The sequence below is a fragment of the Sinocyclocheilus rhinocerous genome, unplaced genomic scaffold (genome assembly GCF_001515625.1).
Source record: "Sinocyclocheilus rhinocerous isolate Xijiao unplaced genomic scaffold, SAMN03320098_v1.1 scaffold1898, whole genome shotgun sequence".
NCBI lineage: Eukaryota > Metazoa > Chordata > Actinopteri > Cypriniformes > Cyprinidae > Sinocyclocheilus > Sinocyclocheilus rhinocerous.
Window position 1 is genome coordinate 405,446 of NW_015661023.1, and position 16,582 is coordinate 422,027.

The window sequence follows — 16,582 nt, forward strand, 5'->3', positions numbered from 1 at the left end:
GCAAACTTTATTTATATACCCCAGCGACTTAAGACTTAAGTGCTCCAGGGTCACATTTGAGTTTGATTACAATTAATGACTTCAATTTTTTTATAGTAGAAATATTTGAACAAAATATTATTTTTTTTCAATAAGAAATTATAAATGAATACTATTAAAAAATAGTTGATAAAAAATACTAAATAAGGTTTTTGTAAGAATTGATTTTTTTGTCGTATTTAAGGACAAATTTAAAGTTAATTTTAATTTATAAATTGCATCTTCATAATAGAAGAAGTATGCTCAGGCAACTGTATGTCTGAAAAGCATTTTTCGTGTCTTTTTTAGAAGAAAAAAAAAAAACAGCTCATAAATGATCAGCTTGTTCCGTTTTTGAAAAGGGCCTTCAAAGGTTTGAGACACAAAGATTTTTTTTTTATGCTATTTTTGAAAAATCATGCTTTTATTAATCAAGGATGCATTATCTGCAATGTTTTCAACATTGATAATAATCAGAAATGTTTCTTGAGCAGCAAATCAGCATATTAGAATGATTTCTGAAGATCATGTGACACTGAAGACTGGAGTAATGATGCTGAAAATACAGCTGCACATCACAGAAATAAATTACACTTTAACAAATATTCACATAGAAAACAGTTATTTTAAAGTGTAATAATATTTCACAATTTTTACTGTATTTTTGATCAAATAAATGCAGCCTCGGTGACCTTTGAATGATACTGTATCATGTGCCATTGTACCATACTACCACAATATAGTTTTGTAGCTCTACTACACACCTCTGTAACCATATTTAAATGTAGATAAATCAATGTAGAGATAACTGTCCAAAAAACAAGTTCTACATCCTCTCAGAGATGAAGGTAGGTCAAACGTGATTACTGCTACTACGAAAGGCAAACAAACCAACAAACAAAACAACCTTTGGTACGTCACACATACACACACACACACTAGTGTGAACAGCTGTAAAAACGGCTTTCTGATGGCCTGTGATCTGCACACACTCAAACACACTGCAGCGGACGGTAAGGTATATCAGTGAAGCAGTACGATACGAGCAGGAGTGCTGTTGTACTGAATAGTGAAACATTCCAGTGCTGTCATATGAAACTCCAGCGACGCCTGACCAGTCAAATTAGTTACCAGCACGAATGACAGAATGCATGACACAATACAAGTCCAAGAAGCCTGTATGTTTCCTACATTAGTAGCCTATGCATCATGAAGAAACAAGCGTGGCTTATTTCAAGAGAAAACATTGCTGTTCATGCTGACTGACATAACAAAATATGACTGTGTAAAAAAACATGCACTGAAGTCAACAGTCAGAAGAACCTCCATCATCCAAAGTGTCCCATGAAAATTAACTTTCATAGTGTTTTATCTTTCTGTACAGAACATATTTAAAGAGAAACTCTGTTAGACCACTTTTATTAAATTCTATAGCACATTTTCTGTTAGCTGGGATGGAACCAAATAGGATAAATGTAATACTGAATGTTTTGTTAAAGTTCTGAAAATGTTACTTCTGAATGTTCAAAATGTCCAGTTTATTTAAATGTTTCAAAAACACTGTTTTTGTTGTGCAAACGTTAAAGGAACATTCCAACGTTATGGGAACGTCACTTTTGAATATTTTCGGAATGTTCCGAAATAAACTGTACCTTAAAAAAAACAAAAACAACCTTAGATGAACGTCTAACTAAAATGTTTCAGAAATGTTCTGTGAATGATGTATGAGTACTAATAATTGTGCTAATGTTTTAAGAACAGTATTAAATACCAGATAACACTGAACAACATTACTGGAAGAACGATAGTTCATAACTTTGAGCAAACCTTGCCAGAAAGTTCAGAGAATGTTGCTTGTTAGCTGGAATGCTGTTCTATTTATTATATAATACTTACAATATTTTACAGGCTACTACGATCATGGTTATATTTCCTAAATCTATTTTATTACACTTAAATTACAACTAACAACTGTATACAACGACCTCACAGTGAACAAGAAATGTCTATGACGCAGCATCATAACGACTGTCTGTCTGTTTTACAAAAACTCTTGTATTTTTACAGATGTAACGTTCACAGTATGCACTCAGATTGCCAGCGCAGTAACATTACACTTTACATTCTGCTGTTGCTATTGTCGTTGTCACTTTTACTTATTTTGCTAATGTAAAATTATTCTTGTTTGAGTTTCGGAACTCTGGTGTATATCATAAATCACTGGAATAGTTCACCCAAAAATGAAAAATCTGTCATCAGTTATGAGAGAAGATATTTTGAAGAATGTTGGTAACCAGACAGTTGACGGTAGCCATTAGGGCATTTCGCACCGCTTTAGTTCCAGAACTAAACGTACAGTACTAAAGTACTGGGACGATTTTGCGCCAACTATTTCCCAGTACCATTTAAAGTGTTGCATTCGCACCGAGAGTGTGTACTAAGAAGTGACGTAAGCTGGTCGACAGCGTCGTCATTTGTCTATAGTAGTTTTTCCCCCTATGGAAGTCAACGGCTACCGTCAACTGTCTGGTTACCAACATTCTTCAAAATATCTTCTTTTGTGCTCAACAGAAGACAGAAACTCACACAGGTTTGGAACAACTTGACGGTGAGTAAATGATGACAAAATGTTATTTTGGGGTGAACTGTCCCTTTAAGTTCAGACTTACGACTCAAGTACAGCGTTACACTTACAGATTATAATGGTTTCCAGCCAAACAAACACTGTCAATCAATCACAATACTTTTTTTTTCTTTTACACTATCATTATTTTACATCTATAATAGCGTCTAAATATATATTTTACTTGAATTTTTGTAGAACAGAAATATTTTACTGTAGGAAATTACTGTTAAATCCAGTAAAACTCTTATTGGTAAATTAGTAAAACGTAATGTTTATTCTATTAACATCTTGTTTCTCTCCTGAGCTGTATATGTATATGTATATCTTGCAGATGTTTGTATGTGTTGTTGGTGCTGTGATGAACTGACCTGCGACCGGCGAGGGTTTGCGCAGAACCAGCCAGCGGCTCCTCCACTGCAGACACAGAAACCAAGCACAGCTTTACACGCATTCTCTCTCAAACTCTCAAACACACACATGCGGCGTTTCCATACTTTTCTTCCGTCTCTGAGTTTAACAGCTCCCTCCGCGATCACTGTGTCGCTCATCTTCTCCTCGTGACAGCTGCGCGCGCCCCCGCTGCCTCGAGCACGCGCACAGCATATGTCAGAGGTCAGTCAGAGGTCAGAGGTCAGTGGGTCAAACATAATGAACCCTTACACGCATTGGTGGCCCCTTATGAGGAGAGACGATTTAAATCGGATATTAAAACACACAGACACACACACACACACCCCACCAGGATATATAAACCAGTACACACTCGCGCACACACACACACACTCACACACACACACACACACTCTCTCTCTCTCTCTCTAACTAGCTATAAATAAATAAATAAATAGGCCTATCTGAATGTAATATTCCTTAAGCAACCTAATTGCATTACTACACCTAAAAGGTAATTTCATTTATAATGATCAGATCAGGTACAAATAGTGTCCCTATTATAATTTTGCAAACATTTCTAAGCAATACAAGGGTGCATATCACAAACAAACACACACACAAATACAGAAACAAAAATTCACCCAAAGTGGGGGAAAAAAAGTTAAAGAAAATAAAGCTTTAAAGTAAATCGGTTTTAGGTCTAATAATAGTTTATAACATTATTGTAATGATAACATGTGGTTTCATTATCAAAACAAAACATTAATGATGGAACACTTTGTACTTTGTGTTCTTTTTTTGTACAGTTGAAAGTCAGTTCAAAATTAATTGTTTAAAAATTACCTATAAATACTATACAACGTGAAAAAAAACTGAACAGGATCATTCTCATTACGATATTGCAGTTATGACAATCCAATAGAAATAATCCTTCATAATAATTCAATGACTGAACTACAAGCAAACTCAAACATTTATTACCATTTAAGTAATAAAAACTGTGAGGAAATGCTATGAAAACTATCAAAATAATGAAAAATAATAATATGTGACATGTAATGTCATACATTTTAATTTTGTGTTGAAATATGATAGATATTAAATACATATCCATTATGCATTACTTGGCCATTCCAATGTCAGAAAATAAATTCTTCAAGACAGAGACCTGTTTGAATGAAAGTCAAAGGAATGCACTTAATTAATGTTTATTATAGTGGAATAATTTACTGTTCAAATGATGCTGCTAAACTATGATTTAACAGCAAACTGTTGCATCTGTCTATTCACTTTTAAGGGTTTATGTATAAATCATGACCTTTCCAATACTAGATTCACTCAAACACTGTAAAAAACTCTCTTTTTAATTTTTTAATGCAGATTAAAGACACATTTATTTCACAGCAATCAAAATGTATCAATATGCAAAAAACATAATAATGCTAATAATAATAATAATAACTTTACATAACACTTTCCATTCCAGTGTACATGTCACCATATTGCTTGTTAATATACTGTAAATACAATAGACTCGCAGTAAAACACACGTCCATCAGTATGACTCAGTAACACTGGAATGGAAAGCCTTCATGAATACATTAATAGTAAAGTCACAGTTGTTTTATCTTTGGCATTGACGCCCGATACAAATGTTTATTGTTGTTCTATTCACTGATGCTTTTTGGGATGTTTTTCTGGATTTTTTGATGACGCTGTTGATCCAGTCTGAATATTTGGGCACGAGGGTGTAAACGCCGGGTTTTCCCGAGCGTCCGCATCCGTCTCCCCAGCTGATGATCCCATAGAGGAAACTCACGCCGTCACAGTCGCACACTAACGGACCGCCCGAGTCGCCCTGAACACATCACACACACATCAAACAATCTGTCAGTACAGACAATTCAATTATTTTAAACTAATACTGATGTGTATGGAAGCCTGTTTCCGCCACGGAATAAAAAAAATAAATAAAAAATGTTGCGACTTTTTATTTCACAATTCTGATTTTTTTTCTTCTCAGAATTGCAAGACATAAACTATCAACTGCGAGTTCTAAAGTCAGAATTGCAGAATATAAACTCATAATTTTGAGAAAAAAATGTTGCAATTAACTTTTTTTTGTGTTTTATTCAGTGGCGGAAATCATATAGGTATTAGAGCATTTACTGATATAGAAAATTATATATGAATGCATATATTAATACTAATTATATTAATATTAATCTAAAACAATAAGAATTACATTATATATTATCATTATTATTATTACTGCAGTAATAGTGATATTAGAGTATTTCTTGATAAAGACATTCCATATTATTATATTATTATTATTATTCCATATTATTATATCTTAAGAAAATTTATATTACTCAAAAATAAAAAGTAAAATAATTAGACCTGTGACCAATATATATATATATGATTTACCCAAAACTAATTATATCTCATGTTTAACCACTATAGAGACATCAGAGCCAGCGGTAAACTCCAGAAGATCTGGCCGAGGTGAGGCGCTCTCTCCGCGGGTTCATGAGCGCAGAACGGCCGCTGACGTCCTGGAGCTCACATCTCCGAAAACGTCAAAGCAAATTTTCAAATAGACATTATCTTTATTAACAAACTGCAGCCATGACACTCACTTTGAGAAATACGGCAACTTCGGCAAGCGGAGTGATACAAACGGTGAAACGGCTGTTGGAGTTCTGTTGGACTCTAATATCAACATTCTTATCAGCCAATCAGATTCGAGGACCAGAAAGAACTGTTGTGTGTCTATATATATATATATATATATATGTGTGTGTGTGTGTGTGTGTGTGTTAATATTAGTCTAAAATGTTTTAAAATTAAAATTAATTTTAAAATTAATTTAAAATTAAAATTCATTCAAATTAATTAAAGAATATTTGATATTCCTATTCATATGTTTTTTAATTTATGCTAAAAATATGAATATTAGTAATAATATAAATATGTATAAATGTATAAGATAATATAAAATTATTATCATATACAATCTTATTATACAATATTATCATATTGTATATTGTCATATACAATCCAAATCTGCAATCCAATAAACTTAATAAAAATAACATGACAAATGGTGTTTGGTGTTGTTTTGGCGTCTGACCTGACAGGCGTCCACACAGGACTCACTTCCCGCACACAGCATCCCCGACCTGACCTCTGACCCGTAGACGTCTGGAGACGAGCACTGATCGAACGGGATGATCTTCACCACTCCCTCCATCAGGTGAGAGTACGAGTTTGCCTCTAAACACACACACACACACACACACACACAGCTCTGCTTCACCATTGTGGATTCATTTCTGATCTTCATTTAGTCATGTTGGCTTAACTGAGCCAATATACTGAAATCCATTTAAAGGGTTAGTTCACCCAAAAATGAAAATTCTGTAATTAATTACTGACCCTCATGTCGTTCCAAACCTGTAAGACATTCATCTTCTGAACACAGATTAAGATATTTTTGATGAAATCCGAGTTCTCTGACCCTTCCATAGACAGCAATGTAATTACCACGATCAAGGTCCAGAAACGTAGCAAGAACTTTGGTAAAATAGTCCATGTGACATCAGTGGTTCAACCGTAATTTTACGAATCTACGAGAATACTTTTTGTGAGCAAAATAACAACAACAATTTGTCTCTTCTGCGTCACCCTGGCGACATTTTGGAGAATATCCACTGACCGTAAACAGCTTATACTATTCTGTATTTGTTTTAGTGACAGAAGCTCCACAGTGCAACAGAATGACAGTGACAAGACAGGACATAGATAATAAAAAGAATAATATACAAATATGCAAAATAGACAATGTACAAAATAGCAAAAACACAATATATAATATAGACTGATATTGTCTACATTGTTTGCGCTTTGATCTGAAAGTAAACCATGTATACGCGTGATGCAGCTGACATAGAACAGCATACGCTGTTTACGTTCAGTGGATACTCTCCAAAATGTCGCTATATGGTGACGCGGAGGAGACGAATTGTTGAATAAAGTCGTTGTTTATTTTTTCTTTTGCGCACAAAAAGTATTCTCGTAACTTCGTAAAATTAAAATGCTAGTAATGTGCCAATATGGTAGAAACATGCTAACAATGTGTTAATTCATGTAAACATGTCAAATCATGCAAAAATATGCAAGCAACATGCTAAATCATGCTAGCAACAAGCTAAAACATATTAGCAACATTTTAAAACATGTTAACAACATGATAATCCATGCTAAAACAGGCTAACAACATGATAAATCATGTTAGCAATGTGCTAAATCATGCTAGCAACATGCAAAACATGCTAGCAATGTGTTAAATCATGCTAGCAACTTGTAAAATAATGTTAACAACAGGCTAAACATGTTAGTAATGTGCTAAATCATGCTAGCAAAATGCTAAAACATGCTATCAACATGTTAAATCATGCTAGCAACATGCTAAAACATGTTAGCAACTTGCATAAAATTTTAGCAATGCAGTAGATCAAATCTTCAAACTTCAAGCTTTTCAAAGATATTACAACTTTCAAACAAGGCTTTGTCAAGCCAACATAAAAGTTTGTTTACGATCTTTACTTATCTAGTTTAACTTGTACTGAAATAACTAGAACTAAAACTGAAATAGAAAATAAAAACTATATAGACATTTAAAAACATGACTAATAAAATGACAAACAACAAAATCACTAAAATCAAGTAAAATTCAAATGAAAATAGAACAAAAAATAGAAATACTATTTTGAGTAATTTTGAGTAAAATACATATTTTACTCAAAATATGAGTAAAAACCAGTGCTTGAAGTGGAAAATTCACCCACCCAAAAATAAATAAATACGAACTAAAGTACTAAAAAAGTACTTTTTTTATTTTTATAATTCGCAATGAATGCATATAGTGTCACAATAAATACATAAATGTTTGCAATTCAATTCACATTTATTTGTATAGCGCTTTTTATGATACACATCGTTGCAAAGCAGCTTCACAAAAAACATTTACAGTAGCAGTTTGCAGCACTTTTAATAAAAATGTTGCACAAGTCAAGCTGTGATACCAAACAGGACCACAGGGAGACACCAAAAGACCACTAAACGAGCTACCTTGACCTGACTGATCCATGCAGAATTACTAAACCACTGACTACTGCGTGATCTTAAACACCTTCAGCCAGCATCCAGTATAAAACACTCACACTTACTGTTTGAATGCATTCTCTTACTGGATCCTTGGTACACTTCAAGCACTGGTAAAAGCTATAACAGTATCTCAGTGATAGTAAAGCAGCACTGGTGCAGAGTTAGTGACGGTGAACTCACTCTCGTGCATGTGACCCCAGCCTGAGATCTTACAGCAGGAGTGATCGGGGAACGTCATGTGTTTCCCCGGCAGACAGATGGGCCTGATGAAGGGCGTTTTCAGAGCGCAGCGTCCGTCAACCTTCTTCAGCTTCACTAAAGCTGCAAAAACAGCTGCTATTACACACAAGATTATCACACACACACGCTTACTCGCCCCATAGCAATGCTTAGCACAGGTGAGAGACACTCTCTGTTTTTATCTATTGCAAAATACAGAAACTGAGTTTAATTTATGTGCTTTTGGAGACAGAGATCAGGGAACAATGCTTTTTAATCAGCACAAGCGCTGGTGCTCAGCATGTTGAAGCGTGTCTGATACACACTGTGTGTGTGTGTGTGTGTGTTTTACATACATTTCCTGAGAAGCTTGAAAAGCACATTTTTCACATAATGTGTTGTCTTTGTTTAATCGCCCATGTTGCAGACGCCCACATCTGAACACACATGGGACTTTTAACGAATAAAGTACAAAACAGGGTCTGAAACTCCAGAAACAATTTACAGTAATAAGAATGAAGACCAATGAATGTTCATTGAAACACAATTTTATATGAGCTGTTTAGCTTTTTTTATTTCTTGTTTATATATATATATGTATATATATATATATGCAACCCTGTTACTAAAAGTATGTTTAAAAGGTGAATTAGTGTCGTGTTGCAATTTACTAGCAATAAACATAACATCAACTTTAAAATTAATTGACAGTAATTTTTAAATAAATATTGTAAATAAATTTAATATAAATAATTATAAATAAATAAATAAATAATTATATATATATATGTATATTGAACTAAAACTGTAAAGGTTAACTCAAAATAAAATATATAAAAAAATGTCATTCAGTTTAAGTTGAAGTACTAAAATAACTAAAAGTAAATAAACTAAAACTAATTGATAATATAAATAAATACTATATTGACATTAGAAAACAAAAACTAATCAAAAGGACAAAAAATGAAAAACAAAAAAATGAACAAAAACTACAAGTGTGTGTATGCATATACATTATATATATATATATAATAGAAAAGCCCTGTTTTTAGTTTAACGCACTAGCTGTAAACACACGCGCACAGATATGCAAGTTTGTAAGTGAATAATGATGGTAAAGTTTCTGTATTTAGAGTCCAAACTCACCGATATCGTTTAAGGTCGGCTCAAACTGTGTGTAACGCGGGTTTAAAATATAATCCTGAACAGCAAAGTTCCTGGTGTTGGGACCGGTGTCGTTAAAGGAGTGCTGGCTGAGAACGACCCGAATCTGTGACTTTAATGGACTGAGAGAGAGAAAGTGTGTATGGAGTTAGAATGAAGCTGTAACTCTATAGAAATGCATGAAGTGCACACACAGACACATACTTGCGCAGGAAGCAGTGAGCGGCCGACACGATCCAGCAGGAGGAGACCAGCGTTCCTGCACAAAACTCGTCTGCGATGTACAGCGCTGCCATCCAGGGGTGAGCACCGGGTAATGCAGACGTCCCGCCCAGGATTCGACCCCGACTGATCCGCTTCTCCTGCCGCTTCCCACACGCCGGGGTCCTGACAGAACTGCGGGAGGGCCCCGGGGCCACGGCGACGATGGGACCTCTGCGGCCCGCTGACAGAAACAACAGAGACTGTGTTTAATGAAAATAATCTGAATACACCTGACTGTAGGATACTGAATATTCTATCGCTTAAAACAAATGCACAAAACGTATAGTACAGTTGTTTTAGCTGTATGCAATAACTAAAAAAAACTGCAATAACAAAAACTAAATAACAATTAAATAATTAATATATGTCACTGTTCATTTACCAGTTTTCCTAAAGTAAATGGACCAGGACAGTAAATATTGGTGTTCATTATAGTAGGGGGTTTAAAAGATCTGGGGACCCTCAGTAAATAAATAAATAAAAAATAGATTTGATCAATATAAATAAAATTTAATTAAATAAATAATTAAAACAAATAAACAAAAATAATAAATAAATAACAAATAAACATTAGATTAAATAAAATAAATAAAATAATTAGATCAAAATAAATACACAAAACATAATTAAAATACATAAGTACTGAATGAATGGATATTAAATAAATAAATACATGTTTAAAATAAAAAGTAAATAAATAAAGTATGATAACAAATCTATAGGAAAACTCCTGTGCTTTAGTATTTGTTATTGCTAACACTAGAGTTAAGAGACGTTGATTGCATTTATTTGATCAAAAATGCAGCAAAAATTGTGAAATATTATTACAAATATTATTCTATGTGAATATGTAGTAAAATGTGATTTGTAAATTGAATTTTCAGCACTATTACTCCAGTCTTCTCTCTACAAATCATTATAATATGCTGATTTGCTGCTCAAGAAACATCTCTGATTATTATCAATGTTGAAAACAGTTAATATTTTTTGTGGAAACTGTGATTCATGTTATTTTTCAGGATTCACAGATGAATGGAAAGTTCAAAAGAACAGCATTTATTTGAAACAGAAATATTCTGCAACATTATAAATGTCTTTACTGTCGCTCTTGATCAATTCAATGCAAGTTTGTTGAATGAAATATATTAATTTTACGTTTATGTACACTAGATGTATAAAGAGTGACGGTGAGAACAGCCTGCTTGAACACGCCTGTCGCGGATCATGAGCGTCTCTGAACACCGTTAATAAAAAAACTGCATAACATACTCATGGCGTTCCAGGCTCATGATCACAAACACTAATAACCAATAAAATCTAGCGCTTCAGGCGACGCTGGGTGAGATTTTCCCTTCCCACACCTGAGAAAGTCCGTGGGATTTCTAGAGAAGTTTTTAGGAAAGGTTATCTTTGATTCTTGTTTACTGCTGTTGTGAGTCATGAGAAGCTCAGGATCTGGTTTGGAGCAGGGCTTGATGTCGCAGTACTCCCACGAAACGGCTCTCTCCGTCATCGTGTAACACCACGGCAGCTTATCTTGATCAGGATTCCTGCCAAATCAAGGAAACATCTCAGACAGCACAAGATCACAGTCACACATAATACTGATATTAAACAGCAGATCTGCTCAGTTCAATCCGGTACATGTTTCTGATTGATGTCTGTTTTGCTAGAGAAAGTCACGCTTTCTTACAAAATATGTGCATTTCAGAGCATTTTTGCTTTGTAATGTGAAGAAGTCCTGCATTCTCCCTCAAACAGCAGAAAAGCACCACAAACACATGATTCCTGTCTGAATCTGAGCGGAAATATGAGTTTCCCTTTCGATAATACACTCGTACTGCGTCTGCTAGACGCTATGGGAAAAAGTCATTTTTTCTCCAGAACTGAAGCCTTTTTCAATCACGCAGTGAAACTGCACGGCCATTGGTTCGTGCAGTGTGTTTTAAAAACAAACCTATGGCAGCGAAGCCCGCCAAAGCCCGCCAGAATGGGCGGAGTCATCTGGATATATAAGCGGCTGCTTCGCCATAGGATTCAGATTTCTTCATCCTTCAGCGGCAACGACGTTCTTCGCATCTCCACTGACTGAAGAGCCTGCTCTCCGTTGACACGCCTTGCAGCGGAACGACTCTGCCCGGCTGATCCAGCGCCTTCGCCGCCTTCAGCACGAGCAGCAGCAGTCCGGGTCCCCTGCCGCCATCCGGCGAGATAGAAGAGCAAATTTCTAAAGAGCAAATTTCTAAAGAGCAAATTTCTCGGCGTTGTTACAAATGCCGCGCCGTTACTGCGGTACGTGCAGGGCCCCCTTGCACGCCGATGGCGGCCATCGTGAGTGCGTTTTCTGCTTGGGGAAATCCCATGCGGAATCCGCGCTCACCGAGACGAATTGCTCCCACTGTGAGAGCATGAGTCTCGCCTCTCTGCGCTCGTGGATAGCTTCCTTTACTGCAAGCGAACCCGCCCCTCGTGCCCTCCCGTTTTCTTCCTCCCAGGAACCTGTGATGAAAAAACAATGGGGCAGAGGATCTCAGCGCTCGGATGCGAGCGAGCTTACGTCGGCTCAGGTCCCGAGTACCTCGCTCTCTACACACAGAGAGGCTTCCCCCGTCCTCTTCACCCAGACAGACCAGCGTCCCTCTGCCAGCGCTAGTGATCTGGTCTCGTTTGGTGGGAGTGACGGAGAGCTGCAGGATGACAGCCTATCATTAGCAGCCTCGGACGCGGAGGAGCTGTCGGGCTCGATTGCTGACCCCGCCCCCCTGCCGCCAACCGAGCCCAGCGACGCTTAACCCGGGACGGACACCAAATTACTCCGTGTCCTCTCCAAAGCCAGGAGGACCAGGAGTTGAATTTATTCTGCCCAATTAGGGCTCTGAAGGTCTACATCGAGCGTTCCGCCCAATTTAGGCAGTCGGAACAACTCTTTGTTTGCTTCGGTGGCCGCGCTAAAGGACACCCAGTCACGAAGCAGAGACTTTCTAAGTGGATAATCAGCGCTAATTTGCTAGCCTACTCTTCCCTGGGCCTGCAATCCCAGTTGGTGTACGAGCCCACTCAACTAGAGGCATTGCCTCTTCGTGGGTGTGGTTTAGCCCCGTGACCATTGCAGAAATGTGTGCGGCGGCCGGCTGGGCCTCGCCGTCCACTTTTGCTAGGTTCTATAACCTGGATGTCCCTGCCTTGCAGGCTAGGGTTCTTTCTGCTTAGATGGTGCACAGTTCGCTCTGAGTGCAGTTTGGATGTAATATGCCTTCACGAGGCAAGCCTGTTCAGCCTGGAGGAATTTATTGTTCTTGTTTCTTGGGCCCTGAGGTGCTTAGGATAAGAATTATCTTGGTCGTTCCTCTTGGCCGTGCAGTTTTACTGCGTGATTGAAAAAGGCTTTAGTTCAGGAGAAAAAATGACTTTTTCCCATAGCGTCTAGCAGACGCAGTACTCGTTCCCGTATCTCAGGGAACCGAGGTTACGTTTGTAACCGAGTACGATTTGTTCACTTCTCAGCCCATTTTCACATGTATGAATGATTCTGAAGACATTAGAATCAATCAACCTCTGCATTTATCAAAATAAAGTAGCTGAATAGTAAAAGTTTTGGTTTTAATGACAAAAAGAAGTCTTCAAAATGTCGAAATAAACTTACAATCTGCAAAAGAGTGGAAATCAGGATTCTAATGTCTTCAGAATCATTCATACATGTGAAAATGGGATGAGAAGTGAACAAATACTCATATTTCTGCTCATATTCAGACAGGAATCATGTGTTTGTGGTGCTTTTCTGCTGTTTGAGGGAGAATGCAGGACTTCTTCACATTACAAAGCAAAAATGCTCTGAAATGCACATATTTTGTGAGAAAGCGTGACTTTCTCTAGCAAAACAGACATGATTTATTTATTCAGCTATTTTACTTATTTCTCATTTTCATTTAATAAAACTACAATAAAACTGAAATTGACATAGATATAACAAAATTAATTAACCTTTAACTACAATTAAAAAGGTTACACTTTATTTTAAGTTGTCATTGTTACAGTTTAAGTACTGAGTAATATTAATGAACTACATGTACTTACTATATGGTTAGGGTTAAAATAAGGGTTTGGCTTAGGCTTACTTGCATGCAATTATGCATAATTAGTTGTTATTATAATAGTAAGTACATGTAACGTGTAACAAGGACACCTTAAAATAAAGTGTTACCTCTAAAAATAAAAACTAATTCAAAATATTAGGAAAAACTAAACTAACGCGGGTTGTTGCGTGTGATCTTCTGCTCTCTAGATGCATCTATGGGATGTTTTCACCTGTTTTATTGAGTGGAAATGGTATGTCTGATTGCTTAGAGAAGTAAGAGCTGTTCTCCTTCAGCCCTGCGTTACAGTAAGAGCGTGACCTGCAGAAGGCGTGTTCCCCGAGACCCCTGCGGGCGGCGCTGTGCACCGTTTCCACCGTCAGCTCTGTGAACAGCAGATCTGAGTTCCACGGCAGACAAGAGGAGCCCGAGACCGTGATGTTCACCACACCGCGGTACAGAGCGCCTGAGTCACCGTAACACTGCTCTCCTGGCTCTGACGACACACACGCACACACACGCACACACACATACTCACACGCACACACACACACACACACACACACTCACACACACACACACACTCACACACACACACACACTCACACACACACACACACTCACACACACACACACACTCACACACACACACACACTCACACACACACACACACTCACACACACACACACACTCACACACAGGGAGAGATTATGAGGCTTTCTTTCTTTCTTTCTTTCTTTCTTTAGTTAAAGAAAATATACATTTTTAAATGAGTACAAGCCATTTTAATTTTTACCAATATTTTAACTATACTTACAAATATTGAACTATTTGAAATAATTATATAGAAAAATGCAAACCTCCTATAAAATGAATGGGGGATACAAAAACTCATATAATATGAGGGAGGTAATTATCAGTTTCTGAAAGGTATAGATTTGCATTTAAAAGATGAAAGATTAAAAATACTTTCAGGCCCTGCTTGTGTGTGTGTGTATGTTTGTGTGTGTGTGTGTGTGAGTGTGAGTGTGTGTGTGTGTGTGATGTACATCCACACACCTCTTCACCAGTGGCTTCAATCATCCTACAAACTCCATCATTTTCACAGCGATTCCTCGAACACGCTAAACCTACACACACACACACACAGAGAAGAATGTTCAGCAGGAATACAGCAGTAGCTGCTGTGGCCTGTAGCATGAAGCCGGTTTCAGTTTTTAGCCAGGTAAGTTCACATTTAGTTTGAGCAAACTGCATATATCAGATGCAATGAAGCCACTCCCCCTTATCTCTCACTCCAAATTAAAGCAGTTTAGAGTAGAAGAATTTCAGAGACAAAATTGCCTGAATTTTAGAGACAAAATTGTCTTTTGCTGCTAATTATTTTTTATACTCATATCATATGAATTATAATAATATAAAATATTTAAAAATATATTATATGAGCTGGCAATTAATATTAAATTTGCATTTGAATTAATTTAAATATATATATATTGCCTATAAATAAGTTTCAATATATAAAGCTTTTAAAATAACTAAACATTTCTTTTGAGCTCTGTGTGAAACTATATAAACTTAAATTCAGCTCATTATTTTGCATAGTCAGATATTTTCTTTCTGCTGCCTTCTCAAACGTTTGCTGCAGCAGCAGTGTTTATTCCTGCCTTGTAAATGCATTTAAATGAATTATATTTTTAATAACGACATCTCTTAATTTTTAACAGAGAAGTGAACTGCGCTGACTCTCGCGAGAAGTAAATCAAGCTGACGCTTTCCATGTTTCGTGTGATTGGCTGTTTGCTGCACGTGTCACACTTCCAGTTAATCACAAACTCTGGATCAACCCTGTCAGAGCACGTTTATATTGAGCTTTGTGAGCCCACTGATCCTGAACGAAACCAGGTTTGATTAGTTTGGTTTTGACAACTCTAAACCTACCCTGAAACTCAGAGTTTGTTAATCTCGCTTCGTGCTACAGGCCACAGGTGATCAGGTGTCAGTTGTTTATTTACCCGTGTAACGCGCACGCTCGCAGCTCACTCTTCCGCTGAGGCACGCGCACAGCTCTACGGAGCGCAGGTAGATCCGTCCCCACGAGTCTCCGAAGTCATAGTACTTCAGATGCAGCGGCTCGTAGCACTTCTCTACAAAACAAACCACAGAAGCGAACCCGAGCATCAGAACACACCCTCCCGGCTCTCCCATTCGTCAGAACTCGACCGATATCAGATGACAGACAACATGAAGACACGAAACCTTCACGGATCACAGGACATGTGATAGCGTTAAAGATGAGAGACTTCAAAACATAAAAGAGAGCGACGCATGAATGGAGACCAACATGTGATTCTGTGCTAGAAAAATGAAGCCTACATGTGAACAGATCCAACACTACTATCGTTAATTAAGCTATTATCATTACTGCAGGCTATAATATTCATATTACTAACCAAAAAATAACTTCGATGGAACTATAATTCATTATTTCAGAATAAAAAAAGATAGACAGACAGACAGACAGATAGATAGATAGATAGACAGACAGATAGATAGACAGATAGATAGATAGAACAATAGATAGATAGATAGATAGATAGATAGATAGATAGATAGATAGTTAGAACAATAGATAGATAGATAGATAGA

The 16,582-nt window shown here is 36.9% G+C and overlaps 2 protein-coding genes across 2 annotated transcripts in view; both read right to left on the bottom strand.

Annotated features, from left to right (window-relative positions):
* Positions 1-3,251, bottom strand: part of dok7a (docking protein 7a) — a 23,780-nt gene extending 20,529 nt beyond the window's left edge. Inside the window, exon 1 of the mRNA XM_016535698.1 lies at positions 3,013-3,251. Coding sequence (XP_016391184.1) covers positions 3,013-3,192 — 180 coding nt within the window. The 5' untranslated portion in view covers positions 3,193-3,251. The remainder of the gene's footprint in view (positions 1-3,012) is intronic.
* Positions 3,252-4,584: 1,333 nt separating this feature from the next.
* The window catches only part of hgfac (HGF activator), a 24,134-nt gene continuing 12,136 nt past the window's right edge, over positions 4,585-16,582 (bottom strand). The window contains exons 4-13 of the mRNA XM_016535699.1: positions 15,949-16,080; positions 14,983-15,057; positions 14,794-14,823; positions 14,254-14,428; positions 11,285-11,409; positions 9,800-10,040; positions 9,578-9,717; positions 8,393-8,533; positions 6,177-6,319; positions 4,585-4,895 (exon numbers count right to left, since the gene is read on the bottom strand). Of these exons, the coding sequence (XP_016391185.1) occupies positions 4,662-4,895; positions 6,177-6,319; positions 8,393-8,533; positions 9,578-9,717; positions 9,800-10,040; positions 11,285-11,409; positions 14,254-14,428; positions 14,794-14,823; positions 14,983-15,057; positions 15,949-16,080 (1,436 nt within the window). The 3' untranslated portion in view covers positions 4,585-4,661. The remainder of the gene's footprint in view (positions 4,896-6,176; positions 6,320-8,392; positions 8,534-9,577; positions 9,718-9,799; positions 10,041-11,284; positions 11,410-14,253; positions 14,429-14,793; positions 14,824-14,982; positions 15,058-15,948; positions 16,081-16,582) is intronic.